The sequence below is a fragment of the Lichenostomus cassidix genome, chromosome Z (assembly GCF_008360975.1).
Source record: "Lichenostomus cassidix isolate B80296 chromosome Z, HeHo_3.0, whole genome shotgun sequence".
NCBI classification, from domain to species: domain Eukaryota; kingdom Metazoa; phylum Chordata; class Aves; order Passeriformes; family Meliphagidae; genus Lichenostomus; species Lichenostomus cassidix.
In genome coordinates, this window is record NC_139511.1 from 49,294,800 (window position 1) to 49,315,909 (window position 21,110).

A 21,110-nucleotide genomic window follows, 5' to 3' on the forward strand; every position below is an offset into this window, starting at 1 on the left:
ACAGAGATTACCTAAAGATGTTGTGGAGTCTCCCTTACTGGAGATACTCAAGAACTGTCTGGATGCAATCCTGTGCCATGTCCTCTAGGCTAACACTTGTTGAGCAGGGAGATTGAACCCGATGCCCTGCTGTGGTCCCTTCCACCCTGACCCATTCTGTGATACTTATGGGGCAATTGTGCAATGACTATCATATCTGAAGTCTGTTTTTCTCACTCCCTCAATTTCCTTATCATCTTTCAATTCAACGCAGCTGTCTGAAATGTGTCCTCATATGCCAGGAGGTTTATTTGTAAAACATGGTCTGGTTTGTAGATGACCAGTACTTTAGCAATGTGAGCTGTTTTTAGCAGTAAATATTTACCTTATTGCGAATCTTTTAATAATGTCCCAAGCTACGTGACCCTAACATGTTTCTGCCAGTATTGGGCATTTGAATGAATTTTACAGCTTTTGCCCAATCATATCTATTTAGGGAACTGAAATTTGGCACTTCTTTAGCTTTCAGCATGGAGTATTTATGTAAGTGTATGATATAGTGATCAGAGTGGGAAACTTATTGCTCTGTGTAACAGTAAGAGGAAGGAGTTTTAAAAATCTGCATTCTGTCTTCAAACTCTGTTGGAAACCAATTGCTTGTGTACCCAGGTAATCCAGCCTAGCTGGAATTTCCAAGTAATACAGAGCCCTGGTTTTATAACATAAGGGACTTTGCTCTGACAAGTAAATAAAAGCAAATTTTCTGCTATAAAAGGAGAAAGATGTTGAAAACATCCCATACAGCTGTATTTCCCAAACTTGTTTTCTGGCAGCTGATCTTGGAGCTCAACCAATGCTTTAAAAACTTCTTCCATTTTTGTAGCAGTGTGAGGAGCTTGTCAGATGAGGTTAGTAGCTTTCTGGTTCTATGACTAATGCCCAGCACAGTTCAAAGGAGGTCTTCAGCAGCACCAATTAGTTTCTAAATTTTATCAGCAAGCTATTAATCAGGATTAGGAGAACTGTATGGCTGATTTATCTCTCTGCAGTTTAAGCCACTTCAGTAATTGCTACAACTTTCTTAAATTTCCTTGCTTCAACTCCAGATTTCCAGATTCTATTAATATCAACCCTCTTCTCCTGCAAGATAATGTGGAAGAAGAACTAGTAGAGAATATAAAAATGCGCTGTTGCTGAAATGAATGAAAGCCTCAAAAGAGTTCTTTGGTGTCTGTTGTAGTAACACAAATCTAAAGTAATCTCATTAACTTGAATAAATGATCAGATCAGAATGCCCCTAAATCTCCACTTGCCTAAAATATTGCTAAGTTTCAGACTGCTGGATGATAAATTTGTAAGACTCAAATATATGCAAGCAAACCGATTTGCTGTGAGTTTGTGTACTCCTGTGATTTTCTTGTTTTAAAATCACATTTACAGAATGCAATATGATAGACAGGGATTATGAAATTAGGGAAAAGCAATTACCTTTTATTCATGCATATGACTCACAAGACTTGTTTTCTCTATCAGAATTGGGTATCTCAGATACAGACTGAGTTAGACAGCTTTCAAAGAGTAGAAAAATTATAATATTAATGTATTTGCATGATTTTACTTTATTTCTAGGGCTACTGCCTCTGAAGACTTTTCTTCAGTTTAAGACTGTGTTAGATGAGTACTTTGTGAATGGGAACACGCTCTGAGAGTTTTTCCCAGGTTGTTTACTCTGAGTCTGGACATAGCAATTTACTGTAGTAAAAAATAACTTTTGCAACTGTTACTTTTGCTACTGTTATATGGAGAAATAACAAATTAACTTAAAATAAATTGTTGAGGCACTTGCAGTTATTACCAATGGTAAATTAAATATAATGGGATAATCAGAAAAAATATTTGTTGACTTCTCTATTCTGTTGTCTCTTTCTGCTTCACCTCATGAAACAAAATCAAGAATTTATTAAATCAATGAATGTTTCAATTAAAAGGAGCACTGAGAATCATCCTGAGGTTGCTCAGAGCCCCCAGCAAACTGGGAGGGGTATTAGTATTGCAATTCCAGGAAAACAAAGCTGCGAGGCACCTTTTTCTTCTTCTGTTTGCTCAGGGCAGATCTGCCTTTGCTAATTCATTGGATCCATGGAGCAAAGAATGGTGTTGGCTGAACTGAGGCAGCAGAACAAACTCCCTCCCTATAGATTCCACAGTGTGAACTGGGCAGTAGGACTAAGTTAAGAGAGCAAGCAAAGACACCTACAGATGACTGTTGATGGGTGAAAATCAGAGTAACAAAATTGCAGAAATACATTCTAATTTGCTGAAAGAAAGAGGGCAATAAATAAAATATGTGCATATAGTAACCAGGCTGATGGATGTGTTCAGTTTTCCTTCTATTAAGACTAACAAACTGAAACACTTCCTGGGCACACAGGATATGACCCTGTACTTAGGCTGGTATTTTAATTGGTGACTTTTAATTCTGAAACAGTTGAGTTGCTTCTAGCTGTCCACACTTTTTCTCTGGATTGCTTTCTCCCACTGGTTTCTCTTTCCAGAGAAGCAACAATTTATGTCCTCTGAGGGACATGCAAAGACAGAGCACATGCCAAATGTGCAAAATGTATATGAAGAATAATACATTCAGCCCTCCTCATATAGATTTATGAGCCTAAGCCATACCAGAACGAAGCTCAGAACACAGCAAAGAGCTCTTCAGAAATGCTTCTGTCCATGTTCTGGAACATTTCGATTCAATGAAAGGTACTGAAAGTGTTTGCTGAATCAGAATGCATCTCTTTGGTGTTCAGTTTAGCCTGTTGCTCCATTGTCATGATGTATAGACCATCTTGCTGAACCATATTTGCAGTGCTTTTCACTGTATGATCTGCAGGCCTGCAGAATATTACGTAGCAGGAGAATAAATGGTCATTCATATAGGAACAAATTGCTGCCTTGTTAAGCTCAGTTCCATGTCTCCATTTCTTGCTGGTGTCTTTTGAGACTCTTAAACCATTTAAGTGGCTGGTGATACCAGCAACAGAGATGACCTTTTAGGTGAAATGGAGTTTTTTCTGTGCTAAGGATGAATGTCTGAAAGGAGAGGCAGTCAGGTTAAGAAGGACAGGAGCAACCAGGATGAGGTGAGGCTGCTGTTGCCAGGGCCCTGCATGGTCCCCTCAGCTTCACCCACTGTCCAGGAGCAGCCCCAGGGCTGTCAGCCAGTGCCCCAGGGTCAGTCTCCAGCTCCCCACAGCCCTGCCGTGCCTGGCCAGGGCTGCCCCACAGCCAGGCCTGCCCATGCTCCCACATCCTGGCCTGGCCTTTCCCTATCCCCATTCCCAGGAAGTGCCTGATGCCCGGAGGTGGAGCTGCCCCTGTGCCACTGGCTGCCTGGCTGTGGGCAGTGGGGCTGGGGTAGGCCCTGGCTGCTCTTGCCCTGCTGCCCCAGAGGGGCCCTGCTGTTCCCTGTCCCCTGAGTATCCCCAGCCTCGGTGGTGATGGGATGACTTTTTCTGCTGTTGCCAGAGGAGCAATGTATGCTGGGTGGGAAATGACAGCTCTATTCTAGATTTCTCTTTTGGTGGCAGGGACAGAAGCCTGCACCATTATCTGGGAACAGACTCTTGGCTATGGTGACAATGACTGTGACTCTGCTGTCTGCTTTGCCTACAAGTAGGCTGACTTTATTACCTGTGGGGCAAATTGCTGGTGTTCCTGTAGAAGATATCCTTAAACTGATCTAGCATGTTACTGCAAGGAGGGAGTAGAAAAGGTGAGGGATGACCTTTAAGATCCCTTCTGGCCCAAACAACACTATGATGCTATGACCTCAGTGTCTGAAGTACTGACTTTCTATAGAGGGACATTTGTTTTCCTTCCTTATCTGAAGCTATTTGCAAAGCTTTGACAGCTCATAAATAACCCTGCCCTTTTTCTGCTGACGGGTTGGCACTCCATGCTTTCACAGCACCCAGCACTGGAGCAGGGAACAGGGTGAGCTGTGGCTCCTCTTGCAGCAGCCCCTCAAGCACCAGCCCTAAACTCTGGCTGTAGTAATAGAAGACTACTGTTGTTGAAGAGAGCTTGCAGATTACAGATCAAGGCAGGTAACAGGTAGCAGAAAAGAAGTATTCTTACTGTCATGACAGCTACTTTGCAAATGTGGAGGCATGTTACTGTCTCAGCTGTGGAATCCATCTACATGTTAGATGTCTTTGTTTTCTGTAATACCTAACACACAGACATAATCTTCATGCAAATCTTTATCCCCATCAACAAGTGTTCAGTAGTCATTCCTATTGAATATGGTGTTCCTGCTGAAAAGTAATTTGCATTTTTTTAATCTTGCGGTGGTTATTGTTAAGATTAATGTTAGATTCAGAGTGTTGAGGTTGAATGTAACCCTAGAAGCATAAGAAGCAGGCAGATCTGTAGCAGACCCAGGACAATCAGCTCGTAGAAAATCTGTATGAGCAGAGGCTGCTACCCTGATTATTGGTCTGTCCCAGGAACAGGGACTGCAAGTTCAAGGCAACAGCAATGACTGGAAGACTGAACCCTAGTAACCGTGGTGTCTCTCTGCACATCTTGTTATTTTCCTTATATGCCTTTAACACATTGAGAGTTTTTCACAGGATTAACAGCTTCAGTGCATCCATTTATATTATGGGAACCTGTCCTCTGCCAGTAGCAAAACACAGCTGTTTTGACAGAGGACTGTGTGGACCTTGCAGGCTGTTATGTAAAACCAAGCCCTGCAAAGCAGTTTTGCTGCAACAGGATTTTTGTGTAATATTTCAGAAAATATTTCAGAATACATGTAATATTTCAGAAAACAGGTTTTCAGCCTAAGAGTTTTTAGATTCCTCTCTGGTGGATGTTGTTAAGTGTCTTGTAATGACAAATAGTTCAGTTGGTTGCCTCCATAATCAGTAGGTAATTCACGGAATAAACAACACTTCTGAATTTTTGAGCTTGCTTTGTACTCAGAGTTTTAGTAATGTGCGACTAGACAGAAAACCATAAGGCTGCAGCTAACAAATTTTAACAAAATCTAGTATTGTTGTTACTAAACTCAAGTTTCTTGAGTGTCTTAGTGTATGTAATTGTCATCAGTATCTATTGAGTACCTGGGGTCTTGGATCTTACTTGGATATGAGACTATGTGTTAAATCATGTGGGATATTCCAATATAATTCCTAGTCTTCATTGTGGGAATAATTTCTCTCTTCGTAAATACAAAGCTATGAAGGGATCTAGACTGGAGCATCCAAACATCTTTACCAGTGAGAGGTATGGAGAAATATAGAAAAGGGAAAAGTCATGCTCTCTGGTTTGCTTGCCTTTTTTTTCTCAGGGAAAAAATCCTTTCAAGCTCTTGGTTGTTGTCTTGACAGGAGGTCATGAATAGTCTGGAAATTCACAATTTTTATGGAATGGGGAAGTTTTTCTTCTGCAGCTTGGCATCTGCAGATGAACATCTGCAGAGATAAGGAGATGCTCTTGAACTTCACTGCCATAAAGGACAATATTCTAGCTCATGGGTGGGGTTTGCATATCTAGCCCAGTTCCAGGAAACAGTAGCAAAGTTGTGAAAAAACTCTGTACATCAGTGAGCAGGAATAATGACTAGAAATGTTTGCACACTGCTACTGTTTCTATTCAAGTACTTATTTTTATTTAACTTGAGAAGTATGGGCTTTGTCATGCATAAATAGGTCACATTTTAAACATTACTTCTAGTTTTCAGTCTGGAACCTATCAGAGGTGCTGGGGCTAGTACTACTGATCACTGCTATGTGACATACACAGTTAAATGAGACTTTTGCCCAGCCTCCTTTCCTTGTTTTTTGATTCTCATGCAGTGATACCAAATAATGTGCTTAATGTCTGTCTCTTTAGGGTCTGACCACCTTCGAGAGAAAGATGGGCTGTGGGCTGTGCTTGTTTGGCTTTCAATCCTAGCAGCTCGAAAACAGAGTGTGGAGGAGATTGTCCGGGATCACTGGGCAAAATTTGGCCGGCACTACTACTGCAGGTGAGAAAAATGAGGAAAAGGCACTTATTCAGGAGAATTCTGCTGCAGTCATTGCTTGTTTAGATGTGCCCATCTTCACTTAGGTGTGCATTTGCTGTGTCTACAGAATGAAAATCTGCCACAGATTATCACTGTTTTATAGACAGGTTTTTCGATGAGTAAGTGTTAGAAAAAGGAGCAACATGTATATGTTACCACTAGCATATGAGTAATTGAATTTTCTAGTGTTGAATGGCAGAAAGATTTGAATTGTTTATTTGTGAAATATATAGATGCAGCTTGTTACATGATGTTGAAAAAGAAACATAATCCCAACAAGATTTACTTCTGCATTTTTTTCTCCATGTATCTCCATGTGACAGCATTTTAGTAAGAACTGAAACCTATGCCTGCTTCCAGTTCAGGATAACTCCTTCAAAGATACAAACATTTACTTATTTTTATTAAGGTCTCAATGTGGTGAATTCTAGCTGTCATTTTCATCTTTGCTTCTGCCTGTCTTTTAATCCAGAGGAGTTTGCAATTTGTAAGGTCTTTTGAATACAGGTGTTTCTCAAAACGTTTAGTAAAGTTTTCTCTTATTTCACTTGGCTGTTGACCACTGCACTGATGGTGTCATTAAGTGTGGAAAGCTAGCTGTGTATTGGTGATATTTTCTATGCTACTTTAGGAATTGCATTTTCTGGATGATTGCTGTTTACCCAATGTCAGATGGCCAGTGTAGAACTGTGGTTGCATACACGTAACGGTCAGATTGCACAGGACTTGAATGTGTGTGCTGGTTGCATTTGCAAGCAGTACTTCAGTGGTCCACTTCTGATTTTTGAAGTAGCAGTAAATTGCTAATTGTGTAAATTGCTATATAGAGTTCTGTGAAAGCAGATCTGTTTTCTCAGCTCTGGGGAACTTACTTTCAGATTCTACTTTATTTTTATATATATGCAAGGTTTGATTACGAAGCACTGGAACCCAGAACAGCATATTTCATAATGAGAGACCTGGAAGCTTTGATCACTGACAAATCATTCAGCCATCAGCAGTTTGCTGTGGGTAACAATATCTACACTGTGGAAAGAACAGACAGCTTTGAATACATAGATCCTGTGGATGGCACTGTGACCAAAAGACAGGTATGGCTGTAGTGATGGAATGGCAAAGTTTTGCAGCTGTCATATTGTCTCCAATCGTGTTGTTTCTAAAGTTCAGCTGGAAAAGACTGTTATTTATGGGGTGGTCTTTCCTTTGCTTTGATAGATACTGCATTTCCTCCTTAAGATTTTCTCGGTCTGGATAAGATAATCCAACTTTAGTTTAGTTTACACTTGCTGCACATAACTGGAGACAATAGCATCACAGTGAACATAGGATGGGATGAAGTCTCTATTGACAGCAATGCATGTATAGGGAGGGTTCCCTTTCCAGAACAGTGGAAAACATATAGAAAGAAGGTCTTCCCTTTCTATCTGAAATCTCCACTGACTGGCTATAAATTAAAAAAAAAAAAAAAAATTTCTTGCTTGGTGACCCACAAGATTTATATAACTTAGGTGCAATACATATTATAACCAATAGCATGCAGATTACTTTAGTAAGCTGTAGTCTATGTGGGCACATTTGGTTCCCTAGCCCACATTATCAGTTCCTTCTGGACACTGTCTATGCTGAGTTTCTTTGATTATCAAGAACTGCCCTTCAAACTGAGCCTTGAGTGTTTGGAAATCCATGTTATGCTCAAAAGTAACCATGTACTTTTACAAGGTGTAAATGTATATTCAAGTATCTTGAATATGAGCTATGAATCCTGTTAAAGTTTGTCCTCATTTTATACTGTTTATATTTTTATTGTTGTGGTTTCTCTGGTTTTTAAATTATTTGGCCAAAACAGACCCTGGCAAATGATATTACAAGCCATTAAAACTATTGTCATGCTATTCTGCTCAGTCTTTATAGTTTCCATTCATCATTGCATCCAGAAAATAAAAGCAGCCCATCTGCCACTGAGCTACTCTCTTTTTGTGTATTACTACTGAAACAAGATATGAGGATATTGTCAAAGCCAAGTACAGTGGAAAGTTACAGGCATGGCAGACTTCTGACCTTTTGAGTTTAAAAAAACAGCTTGTGAATCTTCATTGCACTTTTATTTCCCTTAATTTTTTCATCCAAAGCACTTACTCTATATTGGAATATAATTGCTAATCATATCACCGTGTAATACAAACAGAGAAACATGACTTGGCCTGTTTTCAGATGGACCTGAAAGGGAGCCCATAAAACCAGAAAGCATGTCTTTTCATAAGGAGAAGCTCTTATTTATTCAGAGTACAGTTCAACCAGTTTCTCCTTTGGCAAGGATGCATTCCTAGCTTCATGTGTCTGCAGCCCCAGTGGGATTCTTGAAGCACAATAAAATAGGAGAGGATATTGATCCATGCAAATGAACAACAGTTCACTGCTGCCATTTTCTTTGGGTAGCTTGCTCATCATCTAAATGCAGCTATCACTTTCAGACTATCACAGGTTTCATGTAGATTTTTCAGCTAAGTATTCAGGAACCTGTACCAAGTTTTGTTCCCCAGTAGGTGGGGGAGAGAGATTTATTATATTCAGTACAACTGCATCATTTCATGAATGAGAAGCTGGCTTCATGATAATCACTCAGTGTTAATAAACAGTGTATTCAGAAAACAAACACAGCAATGGAAAAATAGGCAGCAAACAATACACACAGACTGTTGTTTCTAATTCATTCTGTCTATTGAAATCCATGAATATTGTTTATCACAGTACAATAATTAGACTTAAAATGAAATGAAATATTCTGTTCTTGAAGACTGTTTTAATTTTTAAGGCCCAACTGTACTTTTGCACACATAAGCACTTAACAGTGCTGCTCCATAGGATCCAGCAAGCCAAGAATGGCATCACTTGCATTTTTGTGTGAAATCTGAATTACAAGGATGAGAGGTACAAGCTGGCCATTGTACTAAGAGACAAAAGGCTCCAGTGAGACCTTATAGTGACCTTTCAGTACTTCAAGGGGGCTTGTAAGAAAGATGAGGACAATCCTTTTAGCAGAGCCTGTTGTAGTAGTACAAGTGGTAATGGCATTAAACTAAAAGAGTAAATTCAGGCTAAATATAAGGAAGACTTTTTTTACAGTGAGGGTGGTGGAACACTGGCACAGGTTTCCCAGAGAGATGGTGGATGCCCCATCCCTGGAATCATTCAAGGTCAACTTGTATGGGGCTCTGAGCAACCAGATCTATTTGAAGATGTCCCTGCTCATTGCAGTGAACATGACCTGATGACAACAGGACTGAATTACCTTTAGAGGTCCTTTCCAACCCAAACCATTGTCTGATTCTGTGATTATCAAACAGTGCTTTATATGGTGCTAAAGATGTTTTGGTGTGTGTCTGAGGAAACAAAGGTTTTACTTGGGCTGTACTTATACTTTAGAATATTGGCACACTGTGTTTCCAGCATCAGTGTCTTGTCAAGCTGCTGATAAAACTGGAAGAATAAAATGCATCACTTTTAATTCTCTTATCTCATTTTTAATAGTTTACTGCCCTCTAAACAAAAATAGTGAAGATCTCAGTTTATGTGCTAGGCCTTTGACAACAGAAGGAGTAAGGAGAAGAAAAGTTCAGTGGTTTATCAGATATGGCACTTAGTCTAAGGGTACCGCTTACATAAAGGGGACTATAATGTGTATGAGTACACAACTGGTAGAATATTGCAATGCTACAACTATTTATCTGTGGAAATTAGTCCTTTGGTCTTAAGGGCCTTCCTGTAAAGAAGCTGTAGATCCAAGTATATGATCTGTGGTCTGTTAAAAAAGATGTTCATATATGCAGTAGAAAAGCAGGGAGGAGAAAAGAAAAAAACAATGTGAAGGTGGGACCAAAGAGCAAATTTTTAGTTAATTAATAAATTAATCCTCTTTTTTATGCACACTGTTAAAGTGCATTAATTAGTGTATTTGAAATTAATTAACACCTTAAATTTTCCAAATTGTACTACAAATGTATCAAAATTCTTGCAGTCAGATATTGATGCACAGTGTTTGAGGGTAGCAACTGGTCCTGTCTTTTGTATTCACTGCTGACAACTGTTTTTTTTAATCTAGGGATTCTGTAGCTATTTCTTAAGGCACTTACATTTAGTGATTTTGTACCTGTCTCTCAGGTCATTGGTTTTGTGTTCTGCCACACAGAATAAGAGCAAATCAACTCAAAAAGATAAAACCATCAGTAAGAGAGTATTTGTGGTGAGGAGTTGGAGGGAATGCACAACAACATTTCAAGTCTTCAGTGGGAGAAAAAGAGTAATGAGTGAGTTGTCCAAAGTTATGGGGAAAGAAGAATTGCATCCAGATTACTCTTCCTTTCACTTTTATTTTGAAGCAGTGAAGGGTGATTTGTAAAGGTGCTGCCACCTTACATGTATGCTGTTCCTCTTTCTTTCATAGGGGCTGCGGATTATTTTCGCAGATGCTTCCAGACTCATCTTCAGAATGAGTGCTTCCAGCCATGTGAGAGCTACTCTCCGGATCTATGCAGAGAGTTATGAAAAGGATCCTAGCCAACACAATAAGGAACCACAGGTAATGCAATGGCATTGTAATAAGTCAGTAAGTAATGCACAACCTCTGTTACAGCAATGGCTACAGGTTTTCATCTTTGGTCAGAAGCAACACTCAATGTTTTGACCCATGTAATGTGTTTGTAGATGATTTTCCTAGTCTTGTAAATGTACACCTTTTGAGGAAGGACCAGCAGTTTTAATTTATGTTAGTGTAATATCTAACACCACAGGAATGTGGAGGGCTGAGATGCCTCATGATAAATGCTGGGCAATGACTTCAAGTCTATTAAGAGAAGCCTTTCTAGTTTAAGGGGTTTTTTTAGTATTTTTTTTTTTTCGTGTTGTGATCTGAGTTATGGAACAATGTTTTAAAAATAAGATAAACATTTTTCAGGCAGATTATCTGAGAGACAGTTAGGGCATCCCAAGGATTCCACACAATCAGAATACAGTTAGGAAATATGGATACCAGTCTAAACAATGTAGGGATTCCTTGTAAGGGAAAGACTTGCACTGTCTAAGAATTATCTCATAACCACACCTTTTTCTAAGAAGAGTGAAGGTTGAGAGTAAGTTGCTGGATTGTCCAGCAGATGCTTTACACGATTAATAATATAAATCACACTTCACGCTCTCAGATTTTTCCGAGTAAATGTCCTTTATGCTGTGATATGCAAGAGATGACTAAGGTTATTTAGTGGAAAAGAGGTAAAGCATTTGGCTTGTAGTAAATCAAAACCTGTGTAGCTTTAGATCCCATGTAGTTGTGTGTTCATGACTGGAATGCAAATGCAAATCTGCCAAAACCTAAATGCTGTCAAATGAATTTGAACCCTAGGTAAGTGTTTGATGTTGCTCTTTCACCAGATTCTGACCATAAACCTAGTGAGTTTCTTCTCATGCTATTAAACCGTTGTGTATCAGTCATAAAAAGTGCTTCAGTTGTCACAGAAGTGTTACAGGCTCCATGCCTGTAGATATGATCTATTAATTTTGTTTGGTTTTTTTTTTAAGTAACAGTTTGCATCCTCAGTAACTTCTTGGATAGAACATTTAAAATGTTAAAGCTCCGACAGAATAAAGGACCGTATTTTAGCAATTTTGTTGTTTTTGTGTATATCTAGGTTTGCCCAACTTGGCAGGATCATTAATATATTTTGCTTGGGGAGGAACACTGCTACAACCCCATTTGCACTTGCTACTATACTAGGTTTACATGGTAAAGTTTTGCTAGTTAAGGGCCTGCAGGGGTGGCTTCTGTGAGAAGTTGCTAGATGCTTCTTCTCAGTTGAAAAGAGCCAGTTCCAGCTGGCTCCTAGATGGACCCACCACAAGCCAAAACTGTAGCCCTGTGTGATAACATTTTTGATAAATGTGACCATTTTAAATATGATTCTTTGTGCTGTGTATGTAAGGAACAGATAAAATGAAAATAAGTCACTGTAAGAAAGAGACTGAGTTGATTTTAGAGGCTTGAAGTAGACTTACAGTAGCCTTGTGATATGTAAGCAAAATACGTGATCTGAACATGTTTCTTGTCTGACAAGTCCCAGCAAAAAATACTAGAAAACAATGGAGCATTTACTGGCAGCATTATCTAGCTAAACTTTTGACTATTTCATTGCAAATGAGAATGGGCATTTTAAAGTGGAGTCATTACTGCATTAGCAGATTGTTTTATTGTCTATGAGAGAAGTGACACTCTAGCAGAATTTAGGCTTATGTGTCTCCTAAAGTAACCTACAACCAGTGCTCAGTATTTAACATTTGTTCTTTTAAATGAGTGGAAAATAGCAAATGTTCTGTGAATTTTCTACTTGTGAAAAGACTAGATTGAGGGAGCAGTGGTTATCCTCATAAAATGAGGAATGTGCTGCTCTACTGTTACATTTCTTCTCTGTTCTGCTTGCATTTGCTTCAGAGAGGTGTGTAAAGTCTCGCCAGCAGCACAGACCGTGTCCAGGGAGCAGCAAGAATGGGTCTGCTGCACAAGGCAGTAGGAGCCAGGCACTCAGACCTGCTGTACCACAGACAGCGCCCTCCTTGTCCAGGGGACGGTCCCACAGCAGGAAAGTGAGGAGGACAGGGCAGGACTCTGGTAACAAGCTCCCTCAGCAAGCAGTGGATCAGATTCAGCAGGAGCAGCAGGAGGTGGGACCAGAGACAAAGCTGGAGACCAGGCAACAGTGTGAGCCTACTCAGGAGACAGGGTCAAAGTTAAAACTGGAGACAAGATGCAACATATATCCGAGCAGTCTTTCAGGGAAAGGAGCTGCCTATAGCATGGGCCTGAGGTCCGCCCAGGCAGCAGTCAGAGATAAGGCTGGAGACAAGCACTCCTACAGCTTAAATCAGGCAGAGACGAACACCCCTGTGTCAGGCTGTAATGGGCCTTGGGCAGGGTGCAGGGGAAAGTCCTCAGGGGACACTAAGCAAGCCAGTAGGGCTTATGACTGCTCTCAAGGATTTCAGAGTTTGTTCTTTTATTCAGCACACCAAAAGAGTCTGTTATTCCCAAGGACAGAAAAATGGCTGGAAGGGATTTTTTCCATGCATGTATTGGAGCCTGTCAGATCACAGCAGTTTTGGCTGTTTAATCAGGATATTCACTAGTGAACAAATAATCCCAGGGGTAGAAACGTCATTGCCTTGAAACTTGCCGCAGGGACTTTCCTGCATTTATGCAGTGCAGACAGGCATTTAAATACCCAGCCTGCCACAGGAAATACATGGTACTGTAAACACCCTCCTCATCTCCTGCCATGTGCACAAAATCTGAGATAAATAGCATTTTCATCTCAATTAACACAATAAATTCTTTATTTTGTTTCTCATTGCATAGTATTGCTCCTCTTTCCTTGCCCTGGCTGGATGCTTTGCCAAAAACATGAGTGCATTAAGAACAACAAGGTCATAGATTGTATCCGGCAGGCAGATGGTGGACTTCAAGTACATAAATTTTAGGAGATCCTCATGTACAAAAATAACTAAACATTTCCCAGGAGAATATTTGATAGTCTTCAGTGGAGTATGTAAAAGAGAGTGAAAAACAAACTCCTTTTTCAGAAAACAGCATTGCTTGGAAGGGGTGCCATAGTTTTCCTGATATTGTAATTCCTTTATTGTTTGCTTTGCTTTGAATTTTATACTGATATGCACACATCTAAAGGAGGTGTGACAGATTAGAAGTTTCAAGAACTTTGTTATGATTTGCTGTCAGTAATAGGAACACAATCAGCATATACATAAGTGGTCAGTTACTGAAAAAGCACTGACATAAAGTACATTAAGTATATACCTTATGTGTTACCTTATGGTATTTAAGACAATTGTTACATTTGAGATGATACATGCATATTTTTCTGTTATTGTAGTTGATCTTTGTAACTGGGGAGATGACTATATGTAGTTTCTGTATTATTGCACTCTTTCTGAAACAGCTGATCAAGAAAAGCTCCCTTCCTTTCCTTTTATATCATAAACCAGGACATATGATTATTTGATGTTTGGCTGCTTAACTAAATAGTCAGTTGGTTCTGTTTATTGTACCACCTCTCTCCAGTACCTTGTTTTAGATAATGCACTGCTTCATGTTTTTGCCTGGTGACAATTCCAGTCAACACCTGAACTGAAAGGCAAAAATACCTTGATACATGTACTTGCTTTTTTGTCACAAGAAATAAATGTCTTTGTTTTGACAGACAGCTCATTCATGTTGGAGGCCCCATTTTCTGGAATCATTGTGGTCCCTAGCTTGAGTCTGCCTCATATCAGCATCCCTCCCCGCTACCTGCCCGTTTTTTCAGACAAAGCCTTTCCCAAAATTAATCATCCTACTTCTCAGTAGTGTTCAAGTTCTTTTAGTTTGCTTCTGCAGTCTTTGACAATGTAACTGCTGATGGTGAATCTTCCACAGATAAGCAAACATCTGAACTACATCTTCCAATGTGCATGTTGAGATGTTCATATTGTTCTGGAACACCAATTATAGCACTTTCTGAGTTGAAGTGGACCTTTTTGACCTTTTGTTTCAATTTATATGTAGGCAGAGTAGCTGTATTGTAAATCATAGGTCTTAATGAAACTAAGAGTCACCAAAATAATATTTTAGTACCATCTCTCATGCAATTAATTGGTAATACTTTCTACCTAGAATAAAGTATAGTAAACTTCTGATCTACAACAAAAGAGTCCAGGGGAAAGTGGTAAAATATGCCAATAATTAGAAGTCTGAGGTCATGGATATATGTGAATAGCAGTGACTTCTGGCAGTTGAATGATTCATTGAAAGAAGTTTGCAGAAACAGCTTCATGGACACCTGGGAGATAAGGGGTGGTTACTTTTTACTGTGAGAAGTTCAGTTCTTCCTGTAAGCCATTATCATCAGTGAAAATAAGGATCAATAAAGAAAAATTACCATAACACTCTCTGCAAAGTATATTCAAAACAATTCAATGCAGTATTTTTAAATTGTGCAACTTAGAGTGGTGATGCAATCTAGATCTAAAACAAAGTCTTGAAAACAATGCCCAAAACTTTTATAAACCTGAAATGTTCTGCTCTAGAATTGAAGACCACTCCATTGATGTGCCTTGTCACAGGTGATGCTCCTCATCACTGTCATTTCTGAGAATATTGCTTTCCAGATAGTTTTTATGTGGAAGATTTATATTTCAAAATTATTTCTTTGTTTTTAACAATTCAAATAGTCATCCAACTAGCATTTCAGAAAACTCAGTTCATGATAACAAAAAACAGGTTTCTATCTGAAGTCTTATATGCATTGGATCTTTATGTATCAGCGCTTATCCTTTTTGAACAGAACAGACTTATGAGTTGTCCTAAATTTAATACAGATATAAAATGTAGAGATGGTTCAACGGGCATGAACAATAAGGGTACAAAAATAAGGGTTTCTTGACCTTTAGTCTCATTTATAGCCTTACTTTATTAGGTCACTTCATTATTTGTTATTTGTACATTCCCACACATATCTTGCCCTTTGTCCAGGCACATGGATGTATTATTGAACTTGGGTAAGATTCAAACAGGAAGTTCCATAAGCAAAAACAAATAAAGAAATGATCCACTATGGTTTTACTTGTGAATCCTGCGTGTCCTTCAACACCATGTTGTGCTGCTGTTTCAGGATAAGTGTCCTGCAAAGAGTGTAGTCAGTAGTCTGGGTTATTCTGATAATGACTTAATTAGCTCTATTTACAGTATGTTATTATTCATTATGTGAATTCTGTCAGCAGTAAATAGGCATTGTCATAGAGTCACAGAATTATAGAATAGTTTGCATTGGAAGAGACCTTAAAGATCATCTAGTTCTAACCTCCCTGCCATGGTCAGGGACACCTCACACTAGACCATATTGCTCAGAACTCCATCAAACCTGACTTTGAAGATGGAGGATGGGACATCTACAGCTTCTCTTGGCAACCTGTTCCAGTGCCTCACCATAAAGAATTTCTTCCTAATATCTAATCTAAACTACTCTCAGTTTGAATCCATTCCCACTTGTCCTGCCACTACATGCCACTGTAAAAAGTTCCTCTTTTTCTTGTAGGCTCCCTTTAGATACTGGAAGGCTGCAATGAGGTCACTTGCAAGCCTTCCCTTTGCCAGGCTGAACAAATTCAATTCTATCATCAGCCATTCCTCATAGGACAGGTGCTCCATCCCATTAATCAGCTTGGTGTCCCTCCTCTGGACTCACTCCAACAGGTCCATGTCCTTCCTGTGCTGGGACCCCAGAGCTGATGCAGCACTGCAGGTGGGGTCTCACCAGAGCAGAGCAGAGCAGAGCAGAGGGGCAGAATCCCCTCCCTGGCCCTGCTGCCCACACTGCTTTGGATGCAGCCCAGGACACGTTTGGCTTTCTGGGCTGTGAGTGCACATGGCTGGGTCATGTCCAGCCTCTCACCCACCAGCACCCCCAAGTCCTTCTTGGCAGAGCTGCTCTGATCTGTTCATCCCCAGCCTGTGCTGGTACTGGGAGCTGTCCTGACCAGGTGCAGCACCAGCACTTGGTCTTGTTAAAACACAGGAAATTCCCAGGGACCCTCCTCTTGAGTTTGTCCAGGTCCCTCTGGATGGCATCCCATCCTTCAACTCTGTCAACTGCACCATTCAGCTTGGTGTCATCTGTAAATCCATTCATCTATGTCATTAGTGAAGATATTGAATAACACTGCTCCGAATACAGACCCCTGAGGGACACCACTTGTCACTGATGTCCATTGGGACTGAGCCATTGACCACTATGAGCTCTGGATGTGACTGTCAAACCAGTTCCTCATCCACCAAACAGTCCACCAATATAATCCATCTCTCCAATCCAGAGAGAAAGATGTTGTGGGGGACTGTGCCAAAGGCTTTACAGATAAATTACATCTGTAGCCCTTCCCTTACCCACTGCTGCAGTCACCCCACCACAGGTCACTGGGTTGGTCAGGCAAGACCTGCGCTTGGTGCTGCTGTCCTGGCTTTCCAGAATCACCTCCCTAGAAGCATCTAGAAGCATCTGTTCCATGATCTTTCCAGGCAGAGGCGAGGCTGACAGTCAGGGTCTTCATTTCTACCCTTCTTAAAGATGTTTCCCCTTTTCCAGTCACCTGGGACTTGCCCTGACTGCCATGACTTTTCAAATATTATGGAGGGTGACTCTGCAACTACAATAACCAATTCCCTCAGTCCTGTGCAATCTATCTTGGGTACTTTGTAAATGGGATGCAGTAAATCACAAATGCTGCAATTATTTTTGCCAAAGACTAGTAAACATGCTAGTTAGCTTCAGAATTATTCAATTAGCAGCAACCAAGCAAAGATTTGGGGGCAGGAGTTGTTTCTTTGTGTTTTTATTGGAAAAGGCAAGCCAATTACAAAGGCAAAAAGCAAAAAATAAGGGTTAAAAATATATCTTGATCATCAAACACTGTATTTCTGAAAAGATTTTTGACCAGCAAGCAGCAGAGGGAAAAACCCCCTGATTTTCAGGTGGATCTTGTTTGGTATATGAAAAAATTTTGTTATATGTGATTGTATATGTGAGTGATTGTATAAAGTGAGTGTTTATGGTGTGAGATGGTCCAAGAGCAGCAAACTGAAATCAGCAACCCAGAGTTGTTGATTGAACCTAGGAACCAAGTCCTAGGTTTTGTATCTCTTAATAGTGACAAAATGAAAGGCATCTGTAGGGTTCTGTCAAGACACTGATACAATAATAAGCGCAAGTGCATTTTGCTAGAGAATTATTGCCTCTTTGTTTACTTTTGAGGCAATGGGGTTTTTAGCATGGCTCTGGTTAGCTATTAGAACATGCAGTACAGTCCATAAAAATCATATAAGGTTGTTCTGGTTTCATCTGACTAGAATTAATTTTCTTCTTAGTAGGTGGTACAGTGCTGTTTTGGATTTGGAATGAGAATAATCTTGAAAATACACTGATGTTTTAGTTGTTGCTAAGTAGAGTTTAACCTATGTCAAGGACTTTTCAGTCTTCTGTGCTCAGTCAGTGAGGAGGTGCGCAAGAATCTGGGAGGGACCATAGCTGTGACAGATGACCTGAACTGCCCAAAGGGATATTTCATACCACAGAACATCATGTTTGGTGTATTAACTGTGGGGGAGTTAGCTGTGAGGGGCTGATGGCTGCTCAGGTCAGGCTGATCATTGGCCAGTGGGTGCTGTGCTGTTATATTATGCATCACTTGTGGGAGTTTGGTTGGATTTTATTCCTCCCTCTTTTTCCTTTTATTATTCATTTTTTGATTGTATTTTGGTTTCTTTCAGTTATTAAACTGTGTTTACCTCAGCCAATCGGTTTTACCTTTTTCCAATTCTCTACCAATCTACTGGGGCAGTGGAGTGAGCAAGCAGCTGCATGGTACTTAGTTGCTGGCTGGACTTGAACAATAATAAAAGTTTTGTCTTTACTATTAAAATTCATAGAATTTTCTTAGAGGGCGCATGGAATGTGGAGACACACTCTTAGATAATGCAACATGTTTGTGCTATTCAAGTAATTTAGATTCAGATTTGTCCCAAAGTCACACTGTAGAGTGAGCAAATTTTTAATCAGCTGGGACTGCAAAGGAAATAAATCATGGGATAGTAATTATAAAATATTCCTTGAATCAAGGAAATTTTTTATTAAACCTGCTCTTTCCACAAAACTCTTTGGGTGTACTAGAAAACAGCTAATATTTTGCAAACACAGTTGTCTTTATACACTTCAACCAGTTTACATTCTCCTTCTGTTTGTTTATCTCCTCTTGCCTGCTCTCCTCTATTACTAGAGGCAGAACAACTGGCTTCTTGGCCTTTTTTATAATTTTGTTGGACTTAACAGGGGCAGACCATGCACAAGAATAGAGAGGACAATATCCTTTTCTTTTGTGGAAGATGTTCTTCGTGGTAATCAACTGAACACTGCGAGTGCTGTAGGTGTTACAGAGTCAGATCAGTTTGTTTCACGATGAGCCAGGCTACCCACGTTGCTTAAATCCTGGACAGGTGGCTGTAGCATAAACCTTTCCAAAGACTTCTGGTTTTTTTGGAGTGGAAGGCCAAAGCAGGCACACTGTGCTGAGCTGTATCTTGAGCTCTTATGGCAGAAGTTCTGCAGGAGGCACATGATGAGCTTTTAATGTGCAAACAGGTACATTTCAGCCCTGGCTAGCTCTTTGATAAACCAGATGCATCATGAATCCACAAATCTTACCTGAGACCTTGATTAGAAGAGAGGAAGTTGTATGGAGTTTTCTTGCAAAGTCACAGAGGGAAAAATTGCTACATGAACCAAGCAGGAATGATACATGTCTGACAGCTCTGGTACAGATTATTCCCAAGCAAAAGGCTTTTAATCTTTATTTGCCTGATGTTAGATTGTCTGCTTGCTTGATTTATTTCCTCTTAATCATTCCTCCCAGTTATTTTTCTGGAGATATAACTTCTGTCTCTGATTACTAAAACCATATTCTGGTTAAGTCAGTTCTGTTAATTTTCAAGTCTTAAATTTTATCTGAAGGGTAACATGCCATACATCCTAAACAGTTGCCAAGAGATAAATGTGCTATTTAACATACAAAGTAATTGCAATTGTCATTTAGAGTTGACACATCAGTAGTAAAGTTTTACAATTTCTCAAGTAGAGAGAACCATTGAAAAATACTTTTAAATCAAGATCTCTTTGAGATACAGAAGTCTTTCTAGGGGAATATTAAACATAAATTATTGTTGGCTGAGATTTATCTGTTGCAACTGAAATGTAAACTATTCATGGCAGAGGTAAGGTAAAAGGCATGTGCAGTCCCAGTTTCTTTTTATTCTGTCCTCCTCCTGCCGTTCCAAATATAATGTACTTTTGCCTTTTTTACATTTTTCAGATGAAAAAAGTATAAAAATTAAACTGAAGTGTGAAAAGACAGAATGAAAAAAGGACTTTCTCTGTTGAGAAGCATAATTGCAACAAGCAGAATACTTAGTAGTAATTGGAATCACTTGGCAAGCTAAATTGTTTATGTAAATGGATGTCACATAAAATCATTTGATTCTGTGTATTGTTCCAGCATTGTGTAAAGTGGTGCTTGCGGTTTGTTTTTTTTTAATTCAGAGTGCATTTGTTGCCTAAAAAAGCAGGGTCTAGTAAAGCGGGTCACTAGAGTTGCTTTTTAATTTTTCCTGTGCTTTTTAGATGAAACAAGGAAGAGATTTATTAGAAAAGTGCCAGAGAACTTCAAATGCTTTAGTCTCATCCAGACCTTACAAATTGGCACGCTTTAATATTTACTTTTGCAGCATTTGCTCACGGATGCGAATCTGTGCTCTACATATTAATCTTCTCTAAGTATATTTGACTGTAATAGACTTGTGTTCTGCTTCAGTGATTATTCAGTAGATAGATATCTACAAATATGGAGCTTTTTTAAAAATAACATGTCAGACTGCTCACACTTGTGCATAACTGGGCTTAATCATAAACTCACTTGACACCAGTGGCATTCATGGTGTTGTTCCATGACTCTGCTTGCACAGTTAGTCTCTTCATTCTTTTAATTTAACTGTCTGACTGTTTGCATAAATAATGCAAACACCTCATCCTGTCATAAACTGTTACGTGGCTGAAACAGGTTCGAAGTATTGATTATATTAGGCTTATGAAAAAAGCTATCTGTGAATTTCAGCTCTCCAGAATTACTGTTTCATTTCATTTGTTTTTCAAACCTAATGTGTGTGAAGCTGGAATTAGTTCATTTGAAAAGAGCAGCCAGTGGAAATCTCTAAGGGTCAAAGAATTAGCTTGCTAGCCAATATATGATTCTCTGAAAAGAAAGTTTTCACATAAAACTCAGCTCTGCTGCTTTATCTTTGTGTATCATTTAACTAATTGAAAGGAGATTCAATTGTCACTTTAAAAGTTGTGTTTTACTTGATTTTCATGTGGTACTATCATAGTTGTTATCTGTACTCATCCATCTGGGCATGTAAATG

The 21,110-nt window shown here is 39.5% G+C and overlaps 1 protein-coding gene across 1 annotated transcript in view; it reads left to right on the forward strand.

Annotated features, from left to right (window-relative positions):
• The window catches only part of PGM5 (phosphoglucomutase 5), a 74,181-nt gene that overhangs the window by 50,951 nt on the left and 2,120 nt on the right, over nt 1-21,110 (forward strand). Inside the window, exons 8-10 of the mRNA XM_085043851.1 lie at nt 5,881-6,016; nt 6,963-7,146; nt 10,497-10,631. Of these exons, the coding sequence (XP_084899977.1) occupies nt 5,881-6,016; nt 6,963-7,146; nt 10,497-10,631 (455 nt within the window). The remainder of the gene's footprint in view (nt 1-5,880; nt 6,017-6,962; nt 7,147-10,496; nt 10,632-21,110) is intronic.